The sequence below is a fragment of the Chroicocephalus ridibundus genome, chromosome 15, assembly GCF_963924245.1.
Source record: "Chroicocephalus ridibundus chromosome 15, bChrRid1.1, whole genome shotgun sequence".
NCBI lineage: Eukaryota > Metazoa > Chordata > Aves > Charadriiformes > Laridae > Chroicocephalus > Chroicocephalus ridibundus.
Window position 1 is genome coordinate 9,181,961 of NC_086298.1, and position 25,360 is coordinate 9,207,320.

A 25,360-nucleotide genomic window follows, 5' to 3' on the forward strand; every position below is an offset into this window, starting at 1 on the left:
GCCGCCCGCGGGCACGGAGCGCGGCGGCGGCGGGCGGAGCGGGGCGCGCCCGCCCCATGCACCGGAGCCATGAGGGCGGGCAGCCCCGGGGCCCGGGCCGCCGCGCCCCGGCCGGCGCCCAGGCGGGCAAGGTGAGCGCCGCCGCCGCTGCCGTCGGGGCCGGGAGCGGGGCCGGGCACCCCCGGGGAGGGCGCGGGCCGGGGCCGGAGCCGGAGCCGGGGCCGGGGCCGGGGCCGCTCGCTGCCTCCCGCGCCCGAGGGGAGGATTTTCCATCCCGGCGTTTTCTGGGGCGTTTTGTGCTCGGCGGCGGGAGAGGGGGAAGAATTTCGATTTTTAATTACTACCATTAAAAAAATCAAATTTGCAATTCTTTGGGTGGCCTGATGGATTCCCTGATTGACAGCCGGAATTGACACTCTGGGTACCTCTTATCTCGGGCATTTACGGCAATTTCTAATTGCAGGTAGTTTGTGGGGTTTTTTCAGCGCTTTGGCTCGCATGGGAACCGAGCGATTACTTCAAGAGGCCCGGGTTAAGTGCAGGCAGGGAGAGAATTCAATCCACATTCAAATTGCTTCATTAAAGAGACGCAGCTTTTGTTGCAAAGGATTTAAATGGCCACTAGAAAGTTCTTATTTATTGTTTTGAGGCGGTTTATATAGGGTGCCCCGCGCTCGCCCGGCGCATGGAGCAGCAGCCTCCCTCTCCCGCTCTCTCCCGCAAGGTGATGCCGCCGGAGCCGCTGCCCAAGGGGAGCTCCCGCTGCCTCGACCCGCACGCCCGCGCCATGGTAAGCGGGGTCGGGGGCTGCGGGGACCCGCCGGGGCTCGTCGGGCCGGGGGATGCGGGGACCGGCCGGGACGCACCGGCGGCTGCGGGGACCCGCCGGGCCGGGGACGCCGGGGGCTTGCGGGGACCGGCCGGGACCCGCCGGGCCGGGGATGCCGAGGGCTTGCGGAGACCCGTCGGGACGCACCGGGGGGCCGCGGGGGACGGCGGGGCCCCGGCTGACGGCCCCGCGGCGGCTCTGCCCGCAGTCGCAGCCCGACGGGGAGCCGCTGCCCGGCGCCCTGGAGAAGGAGGACGCCCGCTCGGCGCCCAGCACACCCTCCACGCCGTCCGTCTGCTCCCCGCCGTCCTCCTCCTCCTCCACGCCGTCGGCCGGCAAGAACGTCTGCTCCAGCTGCGGGCTGGAGATCCTCGACCGGTACCTGCTCAAGGTGAGCGGCGGCGGCGGCGACGGGGGTCGGCGGGGGGCGTCGGGCGGTCCCGGGTCTCAGCCCCCTTCTCTGCCGCAGGTGAACAACCTCATCTGGCACGTCCGCTGCCTGGAGTGCTCCGTGTGCCGCACCTCGCTGCGGCAGCAGCACAGCTGCTACATCAAGAACAAGGAGATCTTCTGCAAGATGGACTACTTCAGGTAGGGCAGGCGGGCCGGGGGGGTGGGGGCAGCTCCGCGCCGAAGCCCCGGCTCCGGGGGGCCTCAGCGTCCTCGCCGGCTGCCGAGGGGCCGGGACCGCTCCGGCGCTGACGGGACGGAGGTTTGAAAAAGCCGGCGGGCTCCGCGGAGCAGCCCGGCGGAGAGGCGTCCCCTCTGGGCACGGGGAGGATGGGGACTTGGGGTGCACCCGCACCCCCTCCCGGAGGGCTTCCGCCCCTCCCCGGGCTCCCCGAGCCCTGGCACGGCGGCCGGAGCCCCTCGGCTCCGCGGGGGTTGAGCGGCGGGGAATTGTCCCCTCGCCGGGGGAAACGCCGGCTGAGCGGCGTCGCCCCGGCTCCTGCCGGGAGGGTGGATGTGTGCCCAGCGGTGTGCGGCGCCGAACGGCCTTTGGAAGCCTCTGTCCGTGGGGCAGCATCGCAAACGCCGGAGCGTCCTTGGCCGGTGCGTGTTAGAGAACGGAGACAAACGCGGGGCAGCGCAGGTCCCCGCGGCCCGGCCAGGGCTCGCCGTGCGCCGTCGGTCCCGACCTGCATCCCCCGGCGGAGCGCGTCCTGCAGGGAGGCTGCTTCTGGCTCCGACAGCCTTTTGGTTTAAAACCTTAAACCACGGTTTTTCCCCAAAAAGAGAGGCAGGGAGGGGATGGAGGATCCTGAGCTTCTCACTGGGCTTTAACTAAATACCAGAGCCCGCCGCTCTGACTTTCCCTATCCCGCCAGGATGAGGAAATGCTGTTCTCCCCGGGAGGAAGGGAGACGGCGGGCAGGCGATGAGAGTGACCCCGGCGAGGGCGCGGGGGGCTCGGCAGCGTCCTCCCGCCGCCGCGGAGCGCTCGGGGCCGCCTCCGGCGACAACGGTGCCGCGGGCAGGGCGTGCTCGGCAGGGAAAAAAAAACAACCTTTGAGATTTCTTTAGGGTTTGTTATCGGGAGGGTCTCCTAATACTCGCCACACCGCCGCTCGGCCCCCGTCCCGCCGGGCTCGGTGCCGCCGCGGGGTGCGCGGCTCCTCGGGCTCCGGCGCGGCGCTTCCCATCCGGCCCGGCTGTTACTGTTGGTGTCATTATTATTACTATTATTATTAAACCACTATTTTTTAGCGAATTCACCGAAATTTCCTTCACTTTCAAGTGAAAGGTTTAGGGAATTCCGCGGTGCCGTTGCGCTGCTTCAGGGCATTTCCAGCGTTTTTCATGAATTAACAACCGTTCCGATGCCGTTAATATTTTTCAAGTACGGACATTTCCGAAGGCGGTTTTAAAGTAGCGACTGGATCTCTAAATTGCCTTCGAGCAAATCCAGCGAATAACATCTGTTAAAAATAAACCCGTTGAGCTGGGAAGCCCCGCGCAGCAGCCCCCTCCCTCCGGGCCGGCGCGGGGTCTCTGCCCGCCGGGCACCGGCGATGCCGAAGGAAAACTAAAACGAAAATCGCTGCAGGCGCCGCAGGAGCCCCGCGACTCCCGAGCGCCTGGTTCGGGGGTCGGGGGGGCTCCCGGACCGCGCTTCGCACTTGCCTTTTTTGCTGCAAAATAGGGGTTGGATTTATTTTTTTTGGAGGGGTGAGTTGCCGTGCGGCGGGAGCGGCAGCGCTGGGAGCCGGGAGCGGGCGCGGGGAGACCCCGCTCCCCCCCGGCCCCCGGGTCCGCGGGGCTCGTTGCGACCCCCTACCCAGCCCTGGGCCGGACCCGCTGCGGGGGCGGCGGGCGGGGGTCGCTCCCGCAGCCTCCGGGGGCAGCCGCGGCGGATCCCGCCGGGTTGAGCCGCGCCGCCGCTGCCGTCGGTGACGGTCTGCGGCCGGAGCCGCTCGCCAGGGCCGGGGCTGGTCGGGGCAGACGCTCCCCGGTAGCCCCCCTGCAAACCCGGCTCGGGGACCGCTCGCCCGGCCCCGGCCCCCGGGAGCATCCTGGCCCGCAGCCTGGCGAGCCCGGGACAGCCAGGACCCAAAGGACAAATCTGACTCTTAAGTTTTGTTTGGTTTTTTGGTTTTGGTTTTGTTTGTGGTTTTGTTTTTTTTTTTAATTTTATTTATTATTTGCTGCAGATGAAATGTGTGGGGTTTTTTTAAAGCAAAGCAGAAATCCCATCCTAACACGTGTGGGTCTTTGGAGCCAAGGCAGATGCGAAGGGGCGGTGGGATGCGCTCTGTGTGCAGCGCACGGCGGCTTTTATCGCACCAGCGCTGATTCCCGGGCAGCCGGGGCTGTTGGTGGGCAGCCGGGGCTGGGGGGCCGCCAGGCGTGGGGCCGTCCACGGACACAGCCCTGCTGCTGGGTGGGCGCTGCTGCCCGACGGTGGGTGCGTTTTGGCCTTGTCTGTCTGACCTTCTCTTCCCCGTGCACGTGAGGGGCTGCATAAGTGCTGGCGCTGCCGCGGCACCGCGGCCTCGTGTGCGTTTTTAAGCAAACGCTGCTGTTTCCTGTGTCTTGTCAAATAATTGCATTTGGCATCCAGGGCTCCAGTGCTTCGAGGAGAACCAAATTAAAATTGGAGCTCATTGAGCAGAACATTGTGTTCCCGGGCGATACGAGGGCTGCTCGCGGCCAAGCTCCCGCGGCTGCGGTCGCAGGGAGGCCCGGTGTGATCCTGGTGTGATTCCCACAGCACCCCACTGTGACACCTATGGCTCTCTGCCTCACTGGGCAGCCCTTGGGCACACAAGCGTGGGGTTGCTGGCCCTGCTCTGTGTCCCTGGGGGCTGGGACAGCAAAAAAGCTGTGCTGTGGGTGGGCCAGCGCCCACAGCCCGGCTACAGCCCAGGTGGCTTCTGTTACCTCTTGCTGTCATGCCCTGCTGGGATGGCGCTCCTACTCGGGCGGTGCTGTGGCTCAGCATGGAGATGGACTTGCTGCAGCAATGCACCGCTGGTCTGCTGTGCGATTTGGGGTGACGTCTGGAAGCTGCAGCTGCAGCGTCAGGGGCTTCCTACAGAGCGGGCTCAGGAGGGGATGGGGACATGTGGGAGCTGTGGCCCTGGGAGCTGGGTGTCCCTTGCCCCATCCCTGCAGGTGGGGATGGACAGCAGGGCTCAGGGAGCTGTGGTGCCTGGATACAAGCGGTGTGTGAGACCCAGGACACACCAGGGCATCCTCCCACCTCTGCTCTTCTCCTGCGCCCCAGATGTTGCGGCCGCCCCTGGGGGAGGCGGGATGAATTTCTCTGGGATGAGTCTCTCTGGGATGACTCTTTCCTGGTAATGCTGTTGGCAGTTTCCATCTCCTGGTGCTAACGGTTGTGGAGAGCTGGCAGCATCTGCTCCCCTGACCACAAACCATGCGCACGGAGCCTGAGCCGATGGCTCTGCAGATGTTGGTGATGCCCTGGAGTGTGCTGCAGTGCTGGGTTCAGGGAAAGCCCCAGTTCTGCATCTCCTGCTGCAGTGCGACCCCATCCCCATCCCTGCCAGGCGGGTGGCAGGAGCCACAGGGAGCTCCTCGCTGCAGCCCCACGTGGTCAGGGCTCTTTGGGCTATTGCTGCCCCGTGAGCTTGGTGAACTAAAGTCTGTTTTATTTTTGAGCCGTTGTTTGCAGTGGCGACAGGTCAGGTCAGCCTGCTCGCAGGCGTTTCTCTCCCCATTCCTGCATCCCTGGCGGTGGCAGTCCCTGCGGTGGCGGTCCCTGCAGGGGTGGTGTCTGTTGGGTGGCAGCAGGTGCCCGTGCCCAGCCCTGGCTCAGCCTGGTTTCTGTAAAACCTGATGGCCGCGGTTGGTGCTGGGGGCAGGTGTTGGCCAAGAGATGCAGGCGCAGCATCGGCGATTGCTGGTGCCGCAGCATCCGCAGTGACCGCAGCCTCCACGCCTGTGTCTGGCTGCCGAGCATCGTCCTCTTGCCGGGTGCTGCTCGTGCGGTGGCTCTGTGGGGGACAGTGGTGTCACCCCCCACCTGCGCTGGCTGCTGCATCCCCACGAGCCCCCGTGCCCTCGGCAGCCCCTGCCCCGTTCCTTGGGCACCAGCGCCAGCCTGGGCTGGGGGGACACCGTGCTGGGGGGACACCATGCTGGGTGCCCCCCCAGATCCCAGCTGGTGTGTGATGAGGATGGGAGGTGTGACCTTCCCTGTGCGGTGCCCTGGGCCTCAGTTTCCCTCAGTTCTGGAGGCACAGGGACGTGCCCGTCCCCGGGACGTGCCCCCCCTCCCCGCATCAGGCTGTGATTCGAGTGGGGAGCGCGATTACCACGTGCTATTAGCTCGGTAAGCCTGCCCCTCGTTTGGTACCGTTCAGCAAGTACGACTGTTTACATAGCACATTGTTCAAAGTAATTCAATTTACAGGAATGATCTTTACTTCTAAATAAAAAATTAATACAGTTCTTTTGTTTGTGCGTTTATATAAACTAGCTGGCACACAGTCAGTTTACAATGTTCCCATCTGAAGTAAATTAGTGAAGTCTCTTAGCTAAGTCTCTGTATAATTTCAGCACAGAAATATCCTCTCTAAGGCAGCCCTTTTAGGTTTGCTTTTTTTTTATTTTTTCCCTTCTTTCTGGTCAGCTATGGTCAGGCTGAAAAATTTAAACCTTTCTTTTCCTCCCAAATAGTTTTGCAATTAGTAATTCCAGCACAGGACGGTCTTTCTGCATCTCGCCGAGCCCACGGCGGGCGGCAGCTCTGCGGCGGGGGGCCGGGCGCGGGCAGCGTGCCCCAGCTGCGGTGGGCTGCCCTGGGCTGCCCTGGCCACCCCAACGCGAGGGGCTCGCGGTGCCGGGGGTCTCCTGCCGCTTGGTGCGGTCGCCTCTTCTCGATGTTTTGTGCCGGCGCTGAGCGATGCCGGGGCTGCTCGGGCAGGGTGGCAGAGGGTGGCAGTGGCTCCGCACCCTGCCCTGTGTAGGGTCAGGACTGCGGGGCCCAGCTGCGGTGGGGGCTGGGTGGGAGCCCCCGGGGAGCCAGAGGCCACGGTGATGGGTGCGTGGGGAAGCGCAGCGGCTGCGACCAGGGCTGTGCGGGAGCCAGCACCAGCGCTGCGGTGATGCAGGAGGTGCTTGCTTCTCCCCTGCTGCTCTTGCTGCTGCTCCTTGCATATATTTTTTCAAGCAGTGGTAATGCTAAAACGCAGAAGCCAAACCAAGGCTGTGCCTGACCCTGCCTGCACTGCGGGCAGCACCCCTGGCCGGCGCCTGCCCAGGGATGCAGGGCCACGGGGGCCACGTCTGCTGCTTCCCGTGTCCTGGCAGAAATGAGATTTTTCATAAGTGCATGTATTTGCCCAGTGCCCGGCACGGGGCTCCTGGCCGCCTTGTTGCCTCTTCATTGCACTGAGCTACTTTCCAGCATAACTCACTCGGGCGCGATCATCACCCTCTCACAGTGAGGAGACTCCTCGTAGGAGGAAAAAGCAGATGCGTGCGGCTCTATGTGTGAGGAGAAAACACATGTTTTGATTTATGGCAACGGGAGAGAACCGGCTCTGACACAGTTTTCATCCCAGTCTCACACTGGCTGTTATCAAAATAAAAAGCCCACGGGCCTGGAAGCTGATTCATGGCGCTGCGTCACCTCAGCCCCTCGGTCGCTGGCGCCGCTGGGCTGCGGCGCGTCACGTCCCACTCCTACCCACGCTGCTGCCTGCACCGCTGCCCGTGACGCCCTGCCATGGGGGAACGGCACCGCTGGGGCGGCTTTGCTGCAGCTCTTTCCCTGCATGGGTGTTGTGGGATTTGGGTGGGATGGGGCAAGCAATGGGGCTGGCACCCTCCTGCCCTCACCCTGCCTCTTCTCCTCCCGCAGCCGGTTTGGTACAAAGTGTGCCCGCTGTGGCAGGCAGATCTACGCCAGCGACTGGGTGCGGCGAGCGCGGGGCAACGCCTACCACCTCGCCTGCTTCGCCTGCTTCTCCTGCAAGCGGCAGCTCTCCACCGGCGAGGAGTTCGGCTTGGTGGAGGAGAAGGTGCTGTGCCGGATTCACTACGACACCATGATAGAGAACCTCAAGCGAGCGGCGGAAAACGGTACGCAGCCCCAGCGCCGTGGTCGCGGCCTTGCCCCTGGCTGTCCCTGTCCCCCACGCTGACCCCATCACAGGGTGCCGGGGCCGGTCCTGTCATCGCCAAAAGGGGGTGATGGGTGGCCCCAGGGGAAGCCGAGCATGAGACCCGGGGCTGGCAGAAGGCTCCTGGGGGTGACCAATGTGCCAGCAGTGCCTGCGGCTCGTGGGAGCCATGCCTGAGCCTGTGAGCCATGGGCAATGCCGGGGACAAGCTGCCGGTCCCATGCAGCCCGGTGCGCCATGTGCAGCGGGTGAGGAAGCCACTGGGATTTTGAAGCTGTGAGTCATAAATCTAGAAGGTGGGAAAGCTGGCGATCCGACAAAACCTTCCCATGATTTTCCACCCGCCCTGCCCGTCCGGGGACACGCCGCTCCCAGCTGGACCGCACCACACGCTGCCGTCCCCACCACGGCACGCCACGAGCCGCCGGCCAGCCTCCGCTTTCCCAATCAAGTCCCACTCCCGCCGGGGCTGGGCTGGTGACCCCGAGGTCATGCAGCGCAGCATCCCCCTTCCCGTGGCCACGGCCCAGCCCCATCCTCTGGTGTGGCAGCGGCCAGAGAGATGCTCGGAGGAACAAATTGGTGGGGTTAATCCAACATGGTGCACGGGCCAGGCAGTGCCAGGGCTGTCCTGCGTTGGAAAGCACCTGAGATATAGTGATATGGCAGTGATCGCAGCTCGGGGGAGCCAGCGGCCTCCTGGGCTCCAGCCCTCTGTGCCCCTCGCTAGCGCTTGGTGGGCACAGGGAGGCAAACGCCGTGTCCTGGCCTGTGCAGCATGTGGAAACCATTAACAACCTGACATGAAAATAATCAGCGTTTCTGTTTACAGCCTTTGAGTAAGAGGATGCGAACAGAGTGCCCAGTTGGGCTGGGAGGGTCTCGGCTTGGGCCGCGGCTCATGGCATCTTGGTCCATATGGTCGGCTGCTGCTGCAGCGTGAGCGAGGCAGAGGGGAGCGGGGACGGAGGGGGAGAAGCCGCGTGGCCGGGAGGAGCAGGCTGGTGCGAGGATGGAAGGGTCTGGCGCCGAGGGGTCCCACAGAGCTGTTGCACCAGCTGGTGTGGTGGGTTTGCTGCGGCTCGTAGGGTCCTGCTGGTGTGGGCTGAGCCCCACCGTGTCAGGGCAGCGCTGGGGCACATGGTGAGTGTCCTGTGTGGGTACCTGTGCCCAAGTGTCCCCTAGTTTTGAGAATGGGATGGGATCGCTCTGGAGAGCTGCAGTTGCTGAGGAGTTGGAGAGCCATGCTCCCCCCCCCTCCAGTAATTACCCAGCAATTTCTTCTGCACATGAGGTTTTACATAGAAGAAAAATAAACAGATGTTGCTGAAGTCAGAGTCCCATTCATCATCCTAAAAGAACAAGTCAAACTATATGAGAAAGTCCTTCAACTCAAGCCAAGACAATCACAGCCCAGTCCAGCTTGCAGAGCGAGCGCCGGGTTGTGCAGGCGCATCCTGGGAGCAGGGCGAGCGCCAGCCCCGCTCCGGCATCCTCCCTCATCCATCACTCACCACTGCTTCACCCGCACTGCCGGGAGCAGCCGGGCCGGGCACGATGCGGGCTGCACTGGGCACCCTGGCGAGGACAGAGGGACCCTGGCTCTGGCCGCCCCCCTGCAGGCTCCGTAGCTGTGCGAGCACAGCTGGGCTCACCCCGATGCTGTGCTTGGCAAGCGGGTGGACAGCCTCCCCCCTCGGTGTGTCCCCCATAGTGTGGTTGCTGCTCAGAGCATGGGCACCCCGAGGCCATGGGGATGGCGCTGCTCCTGCTGCTGCTCCAGGAGCCAGGAGGAGGAGGTCAGGGTGCCAGGAGGATTTGGGGCCAGGGGAAGGAGCAAAGAGCCCATTGAAATGCTCTGAGCAAATGAAACGACTGATGGAGGCAGCGCCTGCAGGGGAAGATGGGGTCATGGGGAGCAGCACAGGGCAGGAGTGATGGATGTCGGTGAGCCTGGCGGAGGCAGGGTCCCCTTCTGAGCCACTCGCTGGTGGACACGGCCAAGTGGTGACCGCGAGTCAGGGCCAGCAGAACATCACCTCGGAATCCATCTTCCTGCTGCCGTTTCCCTGTTCCTCATTCCCCACATCTTCCACCAACTTGCTGCATTTTTCTTAATTCAACTGTAAAGTCCTCGGGGCGGGCAGTGTCCTGAAGGGGCTCAGCAGCCCGGGGCTCAGCAGCGGCGCTGGCTCTGCTCTCCCTGCTACTGCTGGCAGCAAGGGATGCTGCGCTGCCCCGTGCCACCACGTCAGGCGTGTTGTCCCCTGGTTGAGCAGCCATTGCATGCTGGGGTGGGCAGGGGGGTTTCTGACCTGCGGTGCACGGGGCTTCTCTCTCGTAGGCAACGGGATCACGCTGGAGGGGGCTGTGCCCTCGGAGCAGGACAGCCAGCCGAAGCCGGCCAAGAGGGCCCGCACCTCCTTCACCGCCGAGCAGCTGCAGGTAGCGGGGCTGGGCTGGGGGGGCCGGGGGGGGCTGCGGCTCCCCGGCCTCATCCTGACCCCCTCTCCCTTCTCTCCCGCCCAGGTCATGCAGGCACAGTTTGCTCAGGACAACAACCCCGACGCACAAACGCTTCAGAAGCTGGCGGACATGACGGGGCTGAGTCGGAGAGTCATTCAGGTGAGGGGTGGGCAGGGGTGGGCAGGGTGCGGGCACCATCAGCTGAGCAGGGCCAGGGAAGGGGGCAGAGGATGTGCACCAAAAGGCTGGTGCTAGCCAGGGCTCACGTCCCTGTAGCCCCTCGCTCCCGCACATCAACCCCGGGACTTGTCGCATCCAGCAGCTTCATGCTCCCTCACCAGCTTTGCCAGGTCCCATAGCGATGCCAGCACCATCCTTTTTCTGTCTCGCTCATGGGTTTTCTATTTGTTTTTCCCTCTCATGATGCAATGAAAATTCCACCCCATACAGCCCCAGCCTGCCCCAGTACATTTCCGGGTGGGAAAGCTGCCGTTAGCCTGCTGCCCCAGAGCCCCGTGCTCTGCCCAGACAGCCGGCACGGCAGCATGGGCTCTTCCCGGCAGCCATCCCGCCGGAGCAGGCAAAGCCAGCTGCTTCGGGAAGCACTGGGATTGAGAAGTTTAAAGAAAAAGGGGTTTTGGAGCCCCAGGGGAAGCGGTGGCAGGAAAGTCCCCGCGCTCGCTGTCGGGGAGGGGAGGGAGAGCAGCGCTGTGGGGACCCGGAGAAATGTCCTCTCTGCAGCTCCCTGCTCGCCCTCCCCGTAGACAGCCCAGCTTTGCTCCCTGGTGACATTTATACTCTTCACTTTAATGTTCTGCTGACATACTTTCCACATACAATAAAAACATAAGCGATTAAAATAAATTTGGAGCTTTCATCCAGGATTGTTTTGCCAACGACACGTTTAAATTTCGTGTGTGAAAAACTGGCTCGAGCCTCAGTTATTGAGATTCTTCATTTAGCTAAAGATCAAGCAGTCTGCACGCTGGGCTATTTTTTATGTGGATATTCTTTAAAGGCACTTTGAACAGGAAACAATTTGTCAAATGCTTACGACTGTTTCCTTCTCTGTGGTCCAGCATGCGTGGCCTCAGAGAGCTGATCTTCTCTCAGTCTTGGAGAAGATTTTTACTCCCAGCTATCTTTCAAAAATTAAAGCATAAGAAAGAAATCACCACATTAGCATAGACCCCCCCTCCATGCATGTATTAATTCTAGGCTGTAATCCCCTAACTATTCCTTTAATTAGAAGCAGCGAGATATGGTCAGGGAGCTCATACCTGCTGCTCAGATGGAGTAGGACTATATCCCACAGTACCCTCCTTTCTCAGCTTTAATGTTCTGCTGATGTGGTTTTTGAATACAGTAAACCACAAGTGATTAAACCAATATTGTTGTCATTGTTCCTGAAGTCACATCTTCTCCTAGTCTAAGCTTTTGCGTCCCCTTGCCTTGCCAATGCTCGCACATTTCCCAGCCGATCTCCGCCGTGCTTTTAGGCCAGGCTAGCTGGGGTTGAACCCTAAGATCTAAATAAGACCCTGAAGGGTGCTCCCATCATTTGCCGTGGAAGCCATGCAGGGCCGAGGCTTTCTGCCTGCAGGGATGGATGAACCCAGCCAAGGCTCGGGTACGGGGGGGTGTTTCTGCCCGGCCGCTCCCCCAGCCAGTGCCATGCCGTTCCCAAGAGCTTCCACAGCCCTTGGAGCTCAGGGAGCAGCTTGCTGGTAAAATTATTTCAGTGTGGAAAGGAATAGTGTGACCATTAATGTGAGTTTCTGCATCCCCTAGTCCGAGTGTTTCATTCAGTGACTCCTGCGACAACCTTGCAAGTTTTAATTACCCTAATAAAAAATGGTGTTGGTTTTGACCAAGAGAAATTAATAGTACAGATGCCATTTTGGGCACCCTAATGTCTGTACTATCTTGAGACAGAACTCTTGCTCTAGTGAGTGTACAACAAAGCTTCGGAAGCCAGTGGAGTGCTGGTGAGGTATTTCAGCGTGTGGATTTCTAAATTTGAGTCCTTTTTTAAAAATATTTAGAAGAGACACCCATCATAGGGCCTTGGTGAAGGACCACACTTCAATCCAATTGTCTCTCCGTTGACACAGGGTTTGCTGCTTGTGTTTCAGGTTTGGTTTCAAAACTGCAGAGCCCGCCATAAAAAACACACCCCCCAGCACACGGTGCCGCCCTCGGGAGCCCCCCCGTCCCGCATCCCTTCTTCGCTCTCCGATGACATTCACTACTCGCCCTTCAGCAGCCCGGAGCGGGCCCGGATGGTGACGCTGCACGGATACATAGAGAGTGAGTGGGTGCCGGCGGGTGCGGCAGCGGGGTGCTCGGGATGGCGGGGCAGGGGGGTGCTCCCGGGAGCAGTGGTAAAAACGCCCTTGTACTCTCCTGCACGTCTGGCGCACACACTCCTCCTCCTCCTCCTCCCCCTCATGGCCTGAGGATTTTCTGAAGGGCTGTTTACGGGGAAGCCCCAGATGAGAGAAGGAGGGGAGAGGGGACTGCAGCCTCTTTCCCTCCGTACCTCAGCCCCAGAAAAATCACTGCCAGGGTTTTCCCCGACTGGTCCTTGGCCCTCCTTGTGTTTTCTTTGTCATGGAGAAGAGGCGTGAATGTGCCTGGCTGAGCTCGATGGTCAAGTGGTCTCCTTCCTGCTCACAAGATCAGAGTTGCTTTCTCTAACAGTTGCCAAGTGCCGGTGAGGTGAATCATTTGCGAGTGGCGGGCAGCTTTGGTCATGCCTGGATGGAGGTTTTGGCTCCGTGACTCTTGTGAAGCTTCTCCCTTCCCTTGCCCACGCAGGCCGTGGTAAAATGTGGCTCCTGCTATGCCTCTGCCTCGTCCACCGGGCACCTCTTCTTCCACGCGCGTCCCAAGCTGCTCCCCGGTGGAAGCCTGACCGTGCTGGTTGCAGGGCGTGTGTTGTTTGTAGTAACAGAGGCTGAAGCCTCTTCTCATCCACAGGTCAGGTACAGTGTGGACAAGTGCACTGTAGACTTCCCTACACTGCTCCACCAGTGCACCTCAAAGCAGACATGGAAGGACCACTATCTAATAGGGGTGAGAAGGTAATTGTAGACCCTATTTTAGGCTTCGAGGCCAAACCACAACTGTAGAAAAGATTTTTGTGTAACATCATTGCCACTGCTGTCTCTTGTCAGCATCACTGCTTCTCCATGATCTCTGGCAGCTGCCTCCCGCTCATGTGTCTTTTCTTAATTTTGGTGGCCCCGGGTGGATGTACCAACTGTTGGTCAAAATGGCATCACTTTGTTCTTCACTAAATACCCCTCGTTGTTGTGATGTGCCGGGATGCTGTGCCTGCATTCCCTGAAGGCTTTTGACATCCTCCTGCCTGAACTCCTCTCTCTGGTGTTTCCCCTTCCCATGTGCGATGAGCTCTGTCCTCCTGCTCCGTTCCTCAGCTGCCTGCACGCATTGTCCGTGCAAACAGTGACTGGCTGTTAGCAACGGAGCAGGGGGGACCTTCAGCATGTGCTAACTTTCCAGTTTTCCATGAGTTATTAAGAAAGATTCATTTCTTGGGGATTCCAGTATTGCTTAAAAAAATACTGACTGGCTGTTACAATATCTGAAGTATGACTGTTATTTCACAATGTCTGGCCAGGAAATAATATTGCATATTGATATTTTTCTGTTCAGCACTTAAAATACCGGTCTGTTCGAATGCACAGCTTATCTGGGGGCAAGACTTGTGCAACATGCTTAGGCTCATAAGACTTTATTCAGGAGCTCAGTTTAAATGGTTTTGTTTTGAGGAAACACTGAGACTTTGGCAACTCTTATTGGTTTTAGCTTTTGTCTTTACTGTTAGAAGTTCTCAGCATCTCTCTTTTCAAATCTCTCTCAATTCTGTGCAGCAGCAGTAGCTTATTGAGGTCTGTTTCAATAAGCACAGGGAGAGGCACAGCAAAGTTACTTTTTCAGTCTAAAAGCCATCATTTTGTCATGGTATCGCACAGCAAGCTGGAGGGTTTTCGGAAAATATTAGACAGTCCTGGTGCTGTCGTTCAGAGAAACTTCACTGCAGCAAGTAGTTCCTGTGATTTAAATGTAATTTCTTGCTCGCAGCTGTTGCAGAACTGGGTTTTCAGGACACGGAGCTGCCCCCCAACCAGCTCCTTTTCCGAACTATCACTTGCATGTTGAATTCCTGAAACCTGAATCGGCCTCTTTCCACATCCAAAGTTTTTTAAAAGCAGTGATAGCTGAGATCCTGGGAAAACACGTGTAAAGGCTGAGTCTCTGTTTCCCTCCGCACATGGGCCACACAGCCCCACTCCTCCCGGGGTACCCAGCACAGCAGCCGGGGGAGAACCGAGCTGGGACCAGCTCAGCGGCTGTTTCCCTGGCTGATGGCAAGGACAGACGCTGCATTTGCAGAGCGGTTTGAGGGAAGCCTCACTGGTTAGCAAGTGAGGTGGACAGAGTAAGGGCTGTTGGCGATGGTCTTTGTTTTCTTGGCAGCTGCTCTATCGCAGAGCAAATCAATACTGGTTCCAGTGTGTTGCCCAGTGTGATGTAGTTGCACAGCTAAAGGTGTGCCCAGAGGTGCATCCCCCTCTCAGGCTGTGTGCTGCCACAGCCCCGTTACCTCCGCCTGTGCCTTCCCCGGCCGGCTCTGTTCCGTGGGCAGGGCTGGCGGCTCCCGGGCAGACAGAGGTCCCAGAGAGGGTTCCTCCATGGGAATCGTCTGCCTGGGCGCCCGCTGCGGCAGCGGGGCACGTGTCTGTTCTGCTGGCCCTGAACGCACGTTTCATTGCGAGGGCTGCCTGTCTCTGAAAGCAGCTAATGCTTGGTTCCCGTTTTTCCCACTAGGTCATCCTCTTTCAGTACTGACTGCGCGAACTCTTCCTCATCTGCCCATGGCGCTACCAGCACCACTGCCCCTCAGCCGCTGAAACACGGCGTCCGGCCCAAGGCAACTGTTATCAGTCATGCAGGAGAAACTCAGATCCAGCACTCTCAGTTATTTCCATTGACCAGCACCTAACATCCACTATTATTTCTCCAGCGACACTCTGTGTATGTGTGTGTTGAGTGCAGAGTTGCATTTTTCACTTGTTTCTTGTGGACTTGTAGAACGACCGTGAGTCTCTCCAAGGCAATGCCAGCCACAGTCAAAATTAGTGACTCTACTGTGCTTGCAAATCTTGCTCCCAAACCCACGGGAATATGAACAAACCAGAACATGCTGAGTCTCAGGGGTGTCAATGATCACCTCTGAATATAAAGGAAGGAGGAATTTACGTGGTTTGGCCTGATTCTCTTTTTGCACCAGTGAAGCACTGTCGGTTCCTGGACATCCCTCCTTGTCTCCACTTGCATGTATGAAATCTGAAATGGGCTTTTTTGGCTCAGCAACTCGATGTATACACAGACCTTCCTGGGCCAAACTCACGGGTAGCTGAGACTCCACTAAGTGGAAAACACGATGCCAGCTGGAAATAGGCAGTTTTTCTTCCTCAAAGTGCTTTAGAATCACATGTCCTTTGATTTACTCTAAGGTAAGTAAATCTTAGTGTTTTTCCCCCCATTTTATAGGAGGGGAAACCGAGATGTCCTAAACTGAGAGGAACCGTGGGGGTTGGTGGCAGAGCCAGGTTTAGCACCCTGAAGTTTTTGATTGCTGACTTGTTCTTAGAGCACTGAGTATCTCTCTCCTCTCACAGCCATCTACCAAATCTTTTTTTTTTTTTAATTTTTTATTCTTGTTCTTTATTAACACGCTACTTTGTTTCCTTGGAGTCATATTGGATCACAAATGAGTGATTTCAGAATGTATCTACACAAAAGTCTTAGACACTCCATACTCTGGGACTGGGAAATGCTCAATGGAAACCGATCATAAAGGTGTAGAAATGTTCTGCCCTGCTGCGGACCCAAGTTCAGTTAGTGGAAACAGTCGGGTAGAAATCAGAGGCCAGTTAAAAAGAGGAGAACCGCAGTTAAGACGAGCAGGAACAGTCGCTAGCTGAGCGGACAGCAGCGTGATGGCGTGTTCCTTTATCTGGCAGCGTCTCTCTGGTTCCCTCTGCCCTCCTGTTGTTCTCCCTCGCTGGAGTACGGCCGAAGGCACAGCCCGGGAGGACTGATGCTGGCGGGGCCGGCACCGCGGGGCTCATTGCAACAGCAAAGGAAGTGCTCAGCAGTCTGGCCCCAGATCAGGAAAAAAACTCCGAAATGATTCTTCATTGACGGTAATAACAAAAAGTAAACAAGTAACCTTTGCCAGCCCTTCTCAGTTTCCACCGAGCCAAGAGCAGGTCTGTAACAAAACCTCTCTCCGCGCGAGCACACGGGCCTGTCTTGCTGCTAAGTGTCTGTGAGGCCGCGTTTCCAAGAATGTGAAAGCCTACTATGAGCCACAGTTAGTGTGTAATGTGACCGAACTGTGCCCGGGGAGCAGAAGACAGGAATCCATGCGTTACATAACTTGTTTTTAATTCGGGCTGTAGATCCATGTGTTTTTCTTTCTGGGAGATCCTGGATCAATCTCCAGCGTCGGCTGGGTGGGCAGCCGTCCCGCTGGTTTGGCCAGCCCGTATTGTACACGCGGTGAGCCTTCTCCTGACTGTGCCCCCGAGTGCTGTGTGTCACCGACGGCTGGACACGCGGCTCCAGCCAACCGGTAGGCATGGCATGAGGAATGGCGCAAGGAGGCGCAGATGGCTGCTGAGGTGGCCACCAAGGTCTCTTGGGTTGAGAAGTAACTGAGTACAAGCATGCATTGGTATTTGTTAGAACAAGCATATATATATATATACACACATATATATGTATATACACACATACATATATATGCACACACGCACAACTGTGTGTGTATATATATTTTAAAAAGTACAGAGAGAGAAAGAGGGTGATGGTAATATCTTGGACAGTTAGGCCAGTATTCTGTCTAATTGCAGCCAGCAGCTAGCAGCTCCATCCCCAATTTAAAATAACATTTGAAAGGAGAGAGGAAATTAAGTCCGCAAAGTACTGTCACCTTCGACGTGCGAATAACCGTTTCCAGTGTGTAACCAGTCACAAGGCACTCATGCACGCCTGACCTGACTGGAACCACCGCTGCAGAAGTGTCCCCTCGGGGAGGGGACGGTCACAGGTTGCACCCATTGCAGTTGCTTTTCTCCTTGTCTGTAGCAATGAGCACAGGACGGGCATTCCCTTTGTTGGCTGTCGGTGGAGCGTTTGTAGTCACAAGGTTGAGGTGGATTGTTGTGTCCACACGCAATAACCCTGAGATGCTGGTGGCGGTCGGCAGGGTCACCGGGGCACAACTTTCTTCTCCGTTTTTTGCTCGTGCGTCCTGATGACCCTTTAGTTGTGGAATTAGTGCCATAAACGAGTGGGTAGCTATTTCATTTAAGACTGAAGGAGAGACTTTGGGCTGTAACTTGACCTGACATCCCCCAGTACTTGAGATTTCCACAGCTGTTTTGTTGAGGGAGAAAATGGTTTGGTGCATTTCTCTTCTGTCTCAGCGGTGCAATGAAAGGGGGAAAATATAAAATATGTATCTGCTAAGTATCACCTTAGTTACTGATCACAAAAAGACCCCACTTGTGAAATGTACTGTATATCAATGTTTTTGTAACTGATACCACTGACGGGACAGGAGTGCAAAGCAGGGGGCGAGGAGCGTAGGTGCTTCTCTCCAGAGGGAGTGGACTCGCCACGACCCGTGGGGCGAAGGGCCCCGCACAGGCTGTGCTCCAGGGCACCGTCCCCCATAAGTAGCCAGGAGCAGCTTTGCTAATTCAGAAATCAGGCTCTGTTTATATTAAGCCCAAATTGTTTGCAAAAACTGGAAGCAATTCAGCTTGTGCAGTTTTAGAGCTAATTATGTGTATGGAAAATATTCAACTGTACCAAGAATGTAAGAAATCCTCTAATTTATTCAATACATTGTTTCACAACATATTTCACACTGACTGTTGCCACTGAACCAAACCTTATCTCAGGTCATTTGCATTCATCTCCTGTCTGTAGATTAAAAAAAAAATAAAATTAAAATAATTCTCACTTTCTTAGTTTATTCAGTAATTGCCAAATGGGTTCTGGTGCAGCAATGCAGCCTCCACGTACTAAACTTTTCCAGTTGCTATTTACAAAACCTTTTGCAGACAAAAATCCAATGAAGATGATAGCCAGTGAAAGGCTTTTCACTCACGTTTAATAAGATAACTAAATACGGCTAGGGTCTGAAAGTGGAATGGTTTACAGATTTATTACCAATTCTTGGTTTTTTTTTTGGGCTCACGCTGGTTAACCCCAGTGCCCGAGCTAAAGGTGCTTACACAACTTACTCGTTGGGACGGGGGAGTGGGAACCAGTCCTGCACTACCAGTGATATATCTGTAGGGTGCCAACTAGAGACACATCAGTTTTATTTCATCCACCAATCATTTTGTTGTAGCATGTTGCAATTCTGCATGTCTTGGCTACAATGGTTAAAAAAAAAAAAATTCTCTGAATGAGTGGACGGTCAAGACTAATATTTATTTTAAAAAAAGTAAAACTAAATTGTAAGCACTTTTTTGTAAAACCAATGTCTGTTTTGTTACATACTTTTAATGTTGTGCTTTGTAAATGTCTTATTTGTGTAATAAATAAAGTTAATGCAAGTAGAAGTGCTGGCACTTACATCCAGAAAATGATGTAATTCCATTTTATTTTATTTTTAAATACTTTCTGGCTTACTAATCAAGCAGCAACCCACCCAGTTTTCCTCTTTTATTATTTTGTTAAACTCTGGCTTCAGGAGAGTTCAACAAACGTTCGTAGTAAATGGATATAATTTCCTAGTTAGCAAACCAGTCATTAAAGAATACCTCTGGTGTACATTATTACAATGATCAATCAATATCAAAGTACTGAGCAAAAAGAGAGGAAAGGAATTCACCAGGACAGCTAACTAAAATCTGGGAAAATAATGTTGATTAAGATGGATTTGAATGACTTCAACACTGAATCTGAGGCACTCTTTTTAACAAATTGTTTTCAGGCTTAATAACGTGTATATACACTACACTACACACCTCTCAGGAATATTATTGTGAGTACAGTCTGCTTTTTTTCCATGGCTTTTTCTCAGCATGACTGATTAAATGATTATTTCCATTTTTGTTTGTGCTGACAAAGATGACGACAAGATTATATTCCTGTAGAGGGGAAGGGCGAGAGAAATCCACAAGGACAAATTAGATTTATTGTGAAACAGATTACCTGCTTTGGAATATTAACGTCTAACAAAAGCTGCTTTCACGGTTTCGGTTTATGTTCAGTTGTTTCATCCCAGGCTTTCCGGCAGGTCCGAATGATCCATTCATGCTCATCGTCATCTAAAAGGGAGATAAAGAGAATGCCAAATATCAATGTCAGATCTGCTCTTTGCATCACTAGGGTCCAGCTCAAACAAGCGATTTTTCCTTTGAGAAATGAATCCATCTTTAGCCATTGGCATCTCTTAGAACACATTTTTTTGTTTCTTTAAAGTATTGTGTGCTGTTGTGTTGGAATTTGTCAAGGCAGGAGGTACTGGATCTATGGCAATGACTCTGATTATTGTTTGATAAAATTAGCTTAGGTGGAACGATGAGATTTACACATATATATTGTGGGGTTTGACTTTCTGGCTGGAGTTGTGCAGGAGATATGTCGAAACTATCAGAGATGAAGATATACATTTTAAAAATTCTGTGTTTGCATTGCTTGTCAGTTTAGGAAAAGTGAATATGAAGAAAAATCTATAGTCAAAGCCTGGGTTCTTGTCTTCCAGCTTTTCTTTCAGTGCTGTTTGTGAAATGTATGTTATGACAGGTATTGATAAGCTGATACGGTGGCTGTTTTAGACATATTTTAGACCATCCTCTGTGTCCCTTGTTAGTATTCACGTCTGTCATATTTATTCTCAGAGCATAATGACAGTGTTGAAGGAAAAAAAAAATCAAAGACAAAGTAGGGAAAAACAACTGTCCAGCAATGTTTGAATAGAAATTTTGTGTATGATTACAAAAAAATAAGCTGGCAAATGTTAAGTTGTGGCTTCTTAATTCCAGGGTTTTACATAGCCTTGTATCCGAAGAGTGTTCTGCAGCCTTTTCTTTTGTGTTTGTGTAGGGGAAAAGAGATCTGTGTAGCAGAACAGGAAAAACAAACTTCAAAAAGCCTCGAAAAAAATCAAAGTATTACTTAAAACAATACCTGTATTTATTTTTGTATAAATGAAATGTATTAGAGCTGCTTCTTGTGTTTACCACTGCTTTACCATATTCATATTAGCTGCTTGTGATGTGTGTGTCTAACCTGCCTCCATCTAAATTTTAAGGGGTTTGTAGCAGCCCTTATAACCTGAAAGAACAGATGATTGTCAGAAGGATGGAGCTGAGGGGCTGTGACCATCACTTGGCACAGCGTGTAATCTCACTCACACACTGCTGCCCTGCTCAGCTGAGCGCCTGCTTAGGTAGGTCAAAATAGGTCAAGAAAGAAGCATGTTGCTTGTAAGGAGTCAAATTTTCATGGTGATATTTTGGCTATACAGTTGTACTCTTTAAGTTAAAGCGACACATTAGCATTTGAAATGCAAAAGGTAGGAAAGTCCTGGGGATGAAGTTGTGCTGATCTAAGAAGTGAAAGTTCACAGAAGGGTATGTGACAAATTAGGTCTGATGCACAAGTCTTCAAGCTTGGGGGTTAATCTTATTGTCTTATTGATTGCAGTGGTTTTGAATCAAGTCAGCTTTGTCTTTCCTTTTTTTCTTTTTTGTTTTTTTTTTATTTATTTAATTCCTGGCCAAGTGAGTTGAGTGCACGCCTTCGCTTCTCCTAAGGTGCTGCTCACACGCGGCTCTGTTGCCATCCTGGCAAAAGGCTTAAGCAAAGCGTGTGCCAAGGCATTTGTCCCTTGTCTGAACAGCAGCACTTGTCTGCCACCCTTGACAACAACCGGTAGTCAGAAAGGGCGGTGAATCACGGGAGGTTCTCCCTAAGAGCCTGTTCTCCAGTTTGCTCTTTGCATACAGTCACTGATTTCCAGACAAAGTGCTGGCTTGTGCCTACTGACCCTCTTCTCATTCCCCACGCGAGGGTGCTGGCTTGCAAAAGCTCCGTTTTGGTGGTGAGTGCCCATCTTTGAGCAGCACCCCAGTGACCGTGAATGGGTCGGAGAACACACTTGTACTGCCATTGTTCCAACAGCTCAGCCTGTGGGCTTGCTTTAATGACTGAAAAATGTTACCGTTTGGATAGAAAAGCTAAGTTCGGCTCTTTCTGTGTTTCCCTGACATGATCTCTTTTTTATTCCCTATGCATATGAATCAATAGGTCCATTACAAAATACCCTGTTAATAGCACATTTCTTATTCAGGTATAAACTAGGAGAAAATAAACGCTGAAAAACAGGCTAAAAGGGAAATTAAAAAGATAAGCACTGAATTGTGCTTAAAGACCACGCAATTCTTACAGAGGCAGAGATTCCACTGAGGGCTGCAGCAGGAATGCAAATGTGGTCCTTAAGCTTCCTTAAAAACAACATCAAAGCCATAATCAATGTGCTGGCTTTTGTTCTATGCACTAGGTGTTCCAGCACGGTAACAACGTGATCACGTGAGTCTCGGCTAGAACAGAATTGTCCAGCCTTGGTAGCTCTGTGATTTTAGCTGGAATTGCCTTAACTAGAAAAAATAGTTTATCTGAGCCTGTTATAATTGCAAGAAAATGAAACTTTGTTTATTTCTGCCACAGCGAAGGAATAAACAAAAGTTACACACGCTGTACGTCACCACTATCTAGCTTGTATTTGGGTACAGATATACATGGCTCACCTGAGTACGAGAAATAATCGATCTGTCTTCCTAGTGAGAAATGTACAGTGCTCACTTCGCTGAGCAGCAAGGCTATAAGCACTAAGCAAGGCAGATGCTAACTTGGCTTTCAGGTTTCCAACACGTCCTTGGTTTGCTTGGACTGTTTCCTTCTGCCCTCTGGGTTTTCATGGTCTCCTGGGAAAGCACACAGGGCAGGTTGCTCTAAGGATTTTAGCCTCCCCGGTCCCAAAATGCCTCAATTCATGCAGTGATCTGATCCCATGCAAATTAAACACATGTTCATAAGCACTGCTTAACTTGCATATAGCTTAATCAGATGTAAAAACTGAATGAGTTATATGGATTTCAACTTTGTATATGAAAAGGAAAAATAGATGTAATGACTCAGTATTAAAAAAAAATAACCTGAAGCAAATCCCTGGAACTGCCATCCAACCCAGGCATACCGTGCTACTGGTCCTTGGTCTGGGTAAGGGGAAACGAAAGAATTGATCCAGCATAGCGAGAAGAACCACAAACCCAGAGATAAGAATGGCTCCAGGGCTAGCTATGTGGGAAGAGGCAGGGAAATATTAGAATGTAAAGAGTTAAGCTATGGTAAAACATACTTTTGCTACACTAAAGAAGACTGGTTGATAATTACTGTAGTTTTAGGGCTATTTGAATCAGTGCAGCTGCAACCTCTTCAGTAGTAACCCCTGAAACAAGACAAACTGGGTTTATTGTACTGAACAAGTCTTAAAGCTCCTCCCTGATTGTTAGTAATTGGCAGCAATGGACTTAACAGCCTCTTGACTACCCTTTTTACACTCTACCTGACTGTGCAGCTAACAATTTAAATCACAGATGCCGATCCTTCTTTGTGGCAGCTGCTTGTTAACTACACGTTCCTCTTTTTCTGTCACTGGCTGCTTCCATAACCCTGCAACACCAGGGTTAGATTGGAGAATCACATTTCATCAATATTTAAAATGGAATTAAACCTTGAAGTTTGATTAATGCTACCAGATAGTGAGTTGTAATTACTATTTTGCAAATTGCAATTGTTTGAATATGTTAATATGATTGTCTAAGCACATCTTCACCTTCAGAAGTAATTTTCCCTTTAAAAAAGATTCGAAAAAAATACAAACTCTTTAATCAGTGGTAAATTATCACCCTGTGCACAATTAGGTAGTATGGGGTTCTTCACGTTGTGTGCTGAATTTTGTGTCAGCATATTTGTCTTTAAAAGTTTATCCATTTTTTTAGATTTTCCTCAGTAGAATATACATTCATGGACAGACTTTGCTGAAACAGGACTAACCATGTTGATATTTGAAGGTAAAGGGAAAAAGCTGTGTCTGAAAATTTTATTGCAATCTGGTTTATCTCTGTTCAGTTAGTAAATGTTAAAAAGTTATTTCTTCTGAAGTTAGTGAAATATAATGATTGTTATCATGATGTATCCCTGAAATCTTGAAGCAGAGAGAGCTAGCAAGAGATCTTAATGGATGAGCTGATAGAATAAATGTAAGTATCGACTGATTCCTTTGAATTATTTTCTTGTCTCTCAATCAAAAATAAGATCAGTTTTCTAGCACCCACAAAACATATTTTTAATATTGTGGGCTAGATCCTCAGCCAGCCCAAACTGGGATAGCTGTAATTGTAATTACAATTTTTGTAATTAATTCAGGCTGTTTTCATTAAGCAGGCAGAGGCATACGGAGCCAACCCTGGTAGCCACCTGCATGACTGGTCCCCAGAAACAGCATCTGCCCACAGTAGATGATTAACCAGGGGCACAAGTCCTACTGCTCTCTTGTTGGATGCTGTCTACACAGTCAACAGGTCAGTTTGGATAGAGCCTTTTTAGGCAATAAGACCCAACTAAATCTGTTAGTCGTACTGTGTTCCTGTAAGTAGCCCGTTTCAAAACTAGTTCTTCTTAACAAATACTGCTTTGCAAGTTTCTTGTTTTGGGTGGCTTTAGGGGAAGCTCCAAATGCCAGCGAAGTCCAAACAGGTGTCTGTCAAAAATGCTGTTAGGTGTATTCCACGGTGAGCTCAAATTGCAGCCCACTTAAATCAGTGGATTTTGGCTCAACATCTCTGCAAAATGAAACCACTTGTCTAATTTTGAATGTTCAGTCTAAAAGTAGTGGCAGAAGAGACTTCCCCAACTACACACTGCAGATTTATCTCTCAACTGGGATTAGAAACAGCTGAAAATTCAGGGTGGGCTTGCTTCGGGGTGCTTCCAAGGGACGACTTGAAAATACACTGTAATTTAGGTGCATTTAATCTTCCTATATTAAATGCATATTGCAAAGTTTAGAATTATTTGCTTCTAGCTATCGTGTTTCCATGTTGCTTATGGAAACCTCACTGTGAGAGACTTCTCAGGACTCTGCATGCTTAGGTGTCTGCCATGATGCAGAGAGGAGACTGCCAGCGACCCGCAGTATTGTCGTGTAGGCTTCCGGACGTGCCCTCTTAACTAATGCCTTCCCAGCAAACCACCCAGAGGTGCACAGGAAGATGTACTGCATTGAAATTAGAATACTTAGTGGCTGACACAAGGAAAAAACTACATTGGTCACCTTAAAAACCTTGTCTGCCTCTATGTTAGGTCTTGGTAGCTGTATGTGTTTCTGGTGTGTTAAAGGCTCTGTCTACACTGGAGGCCTCATGCACTCAAAAATTCAGATCCTTGGCTCCCTCCTCTGCCCAAGGGTGAGTTGGGACCAGATGTGAGTGTGCATCGTCCCTTTGTTCACTCTGGCTTCTGTTAAAGGCCAAGTGAGCAAGGAGAGCAGTAGACAGTGCCCTGGTATGTCCCTCCATGAGGGCAATGAGAGGCTCCCAGCTCCAGCGTACCCTGAGGACACAGCCATGTGGTAAGAGCAGCTTTCCATGACTATGGTTTGTAAGAGAGTGTGTTTACAACAGACAATTCTTGAACAAGAGCTGAGTTTCCTCTCTGTTTGCAGAGGGCCAATCACACACAGACCATTGTAAACAACAATATCATTTAATTCTTTCGCATGCCTGACTCCTCCCATCACCCGCAGTGCAGTTTATCATGTTCTTCCACTACACAATTACAATCACATGTGATAGCATCTCAGCCATGGATTCTGCCTGGCACACCCCTTTCATTTCCACTACCCCCTCTGGGTCCCTAGCACCACTTTCCTTACTGCACCTGACCCCACCAACATCAAGGCTGGCAAGAAAATGGAAAATATGTTTTCAATTAACCTTTGCTTCCACCCACAAATTCTCACCCTTCCATTTACTTTTAATTACTGTAATTCCAAAATGGCCCCCAAATGAACTTTCCATCTCTTGTAAAACTTGTTTTCACGTGAACCGTATAGTTGAATGTAAGTGCCTATAAGACTTGTGTATAACCTATCTAATGGATTCACAATGGGATGGCTAGCACGCAAACAAAGTTGTTATTCTTGGCATGCCGCTATTTGGAACTGAAACTTTCACAGTTTTCAAAACGATAAGTATTTTAAGACCAGGAAACCACAAGGAACAATGTATCTGCAAAAGCTATAGCTACTGAAATTACTGTAGTAACCTACACCATGATGCATATATTA

At 52.6% G+C, this 25,360-nt stretch overlaps 2 protein-coding genes across 11 annotated transcripts in view; one reads left to right on the forward strand and one right to left on the reverse strand.

Moving 5' to 3' along the window:
- LHX6 (LIM homeobox 6) lies at positions 1–19,147 on the forward strand. 6 transcript variants are annotated; one of them, XR_010073414.1, is made up of 11 exons: positions 21–131; positions 650–790; positions 1,038–1,220; positions 1,299–1,420; positions 7,161–7,381; positions 9,767–9,867; positions 9,952–10,047; positions 12,024–12,198; positions 12,871–12,974; positions 14,746–15,434; positions 15,945–19,147. XR_010073414.1 is itself a non-coding variant. In XM_063353214.1 (10 exons), exons 1-10 carry the CDS (start codon positions 57–59, stop codon positions 14,764–14,766), a joined length of 1,164 nt encoding a protein of 387 aa, XP_063209284.1. In that variant the 5' UTR covers positions 1–56; the 3' UTR covers positions 14,767–19,147. The 6 variants fall into 6 exon arrangements, 5 of the variants coding, with proteins under 5 accessions (XP_063209284.1, XP_063209285.1, XP_063209286.1 ...); XM_063353214.1 differs by having other exon boundaries at positions 1–131; positions 725–790; positions 14,746–19,147; XM_063353215.1 differs by having other exon boundaries at positions 12–131; positions 663–790; positions 14,746–19,147.
- The window catches only part of MORN5 (MORN repeat containing 5), a 15,724-nt gene continuing 7,509 nt past the window's right edge, over positions 17,146–25,360 (reverse strand). For 2 of the 5 annotated variants that reach the window (XM_063353219.1, XM_063353217.1), the window contains 2 exons: positions 19,159–19,274; positions 17,146–17,248 (listed from right to left, as the gene is read on the reverse strand). In XM_063353219.1, coding sequence (XP_063209289.1) covers positions 19,195–19,274 — 80 coding nt within the window. In that variant the 3' untranslated portion in view covers positions 17,146–17,248; positions 19,159–19,194. Of the gene's footprint in view, positions 17,249–17,858; positions 17,917–19,158; positions 19,275–21,758; positions 22,309–25,360 lie in introns of those variants that run through there. The other 3 variants (XR_010073416.1, XR_010073415.1, XM_063353218.1) reach the window with 3 other exon arrangements.

Bases quoted from the DNA above. Each gene is read 5' to 3' on its own strand.
- LHX6 (XM_063353212.1), top strand. From the start codon at position 57: ATGCACCGGAGCCATGAGGGCGGGCAGCCCCGGGGCCCGGGCCGCCGC. The intron at 10,048-12,023 runs GTGAGGGGTGGG...CTTGTGTTTCAG, and splicing joins TGAGTCGGAGAGTCATTCAG to GTTTGGTTTCAAAACTGCAG. The intron at 12,975-14,745 runs GTAATTGTAGAC...TTTTCCCACTAG, and splicing joins TATCTAATAGGGGTGAGAAG to GTCATCCTCTTTCAGTACTG.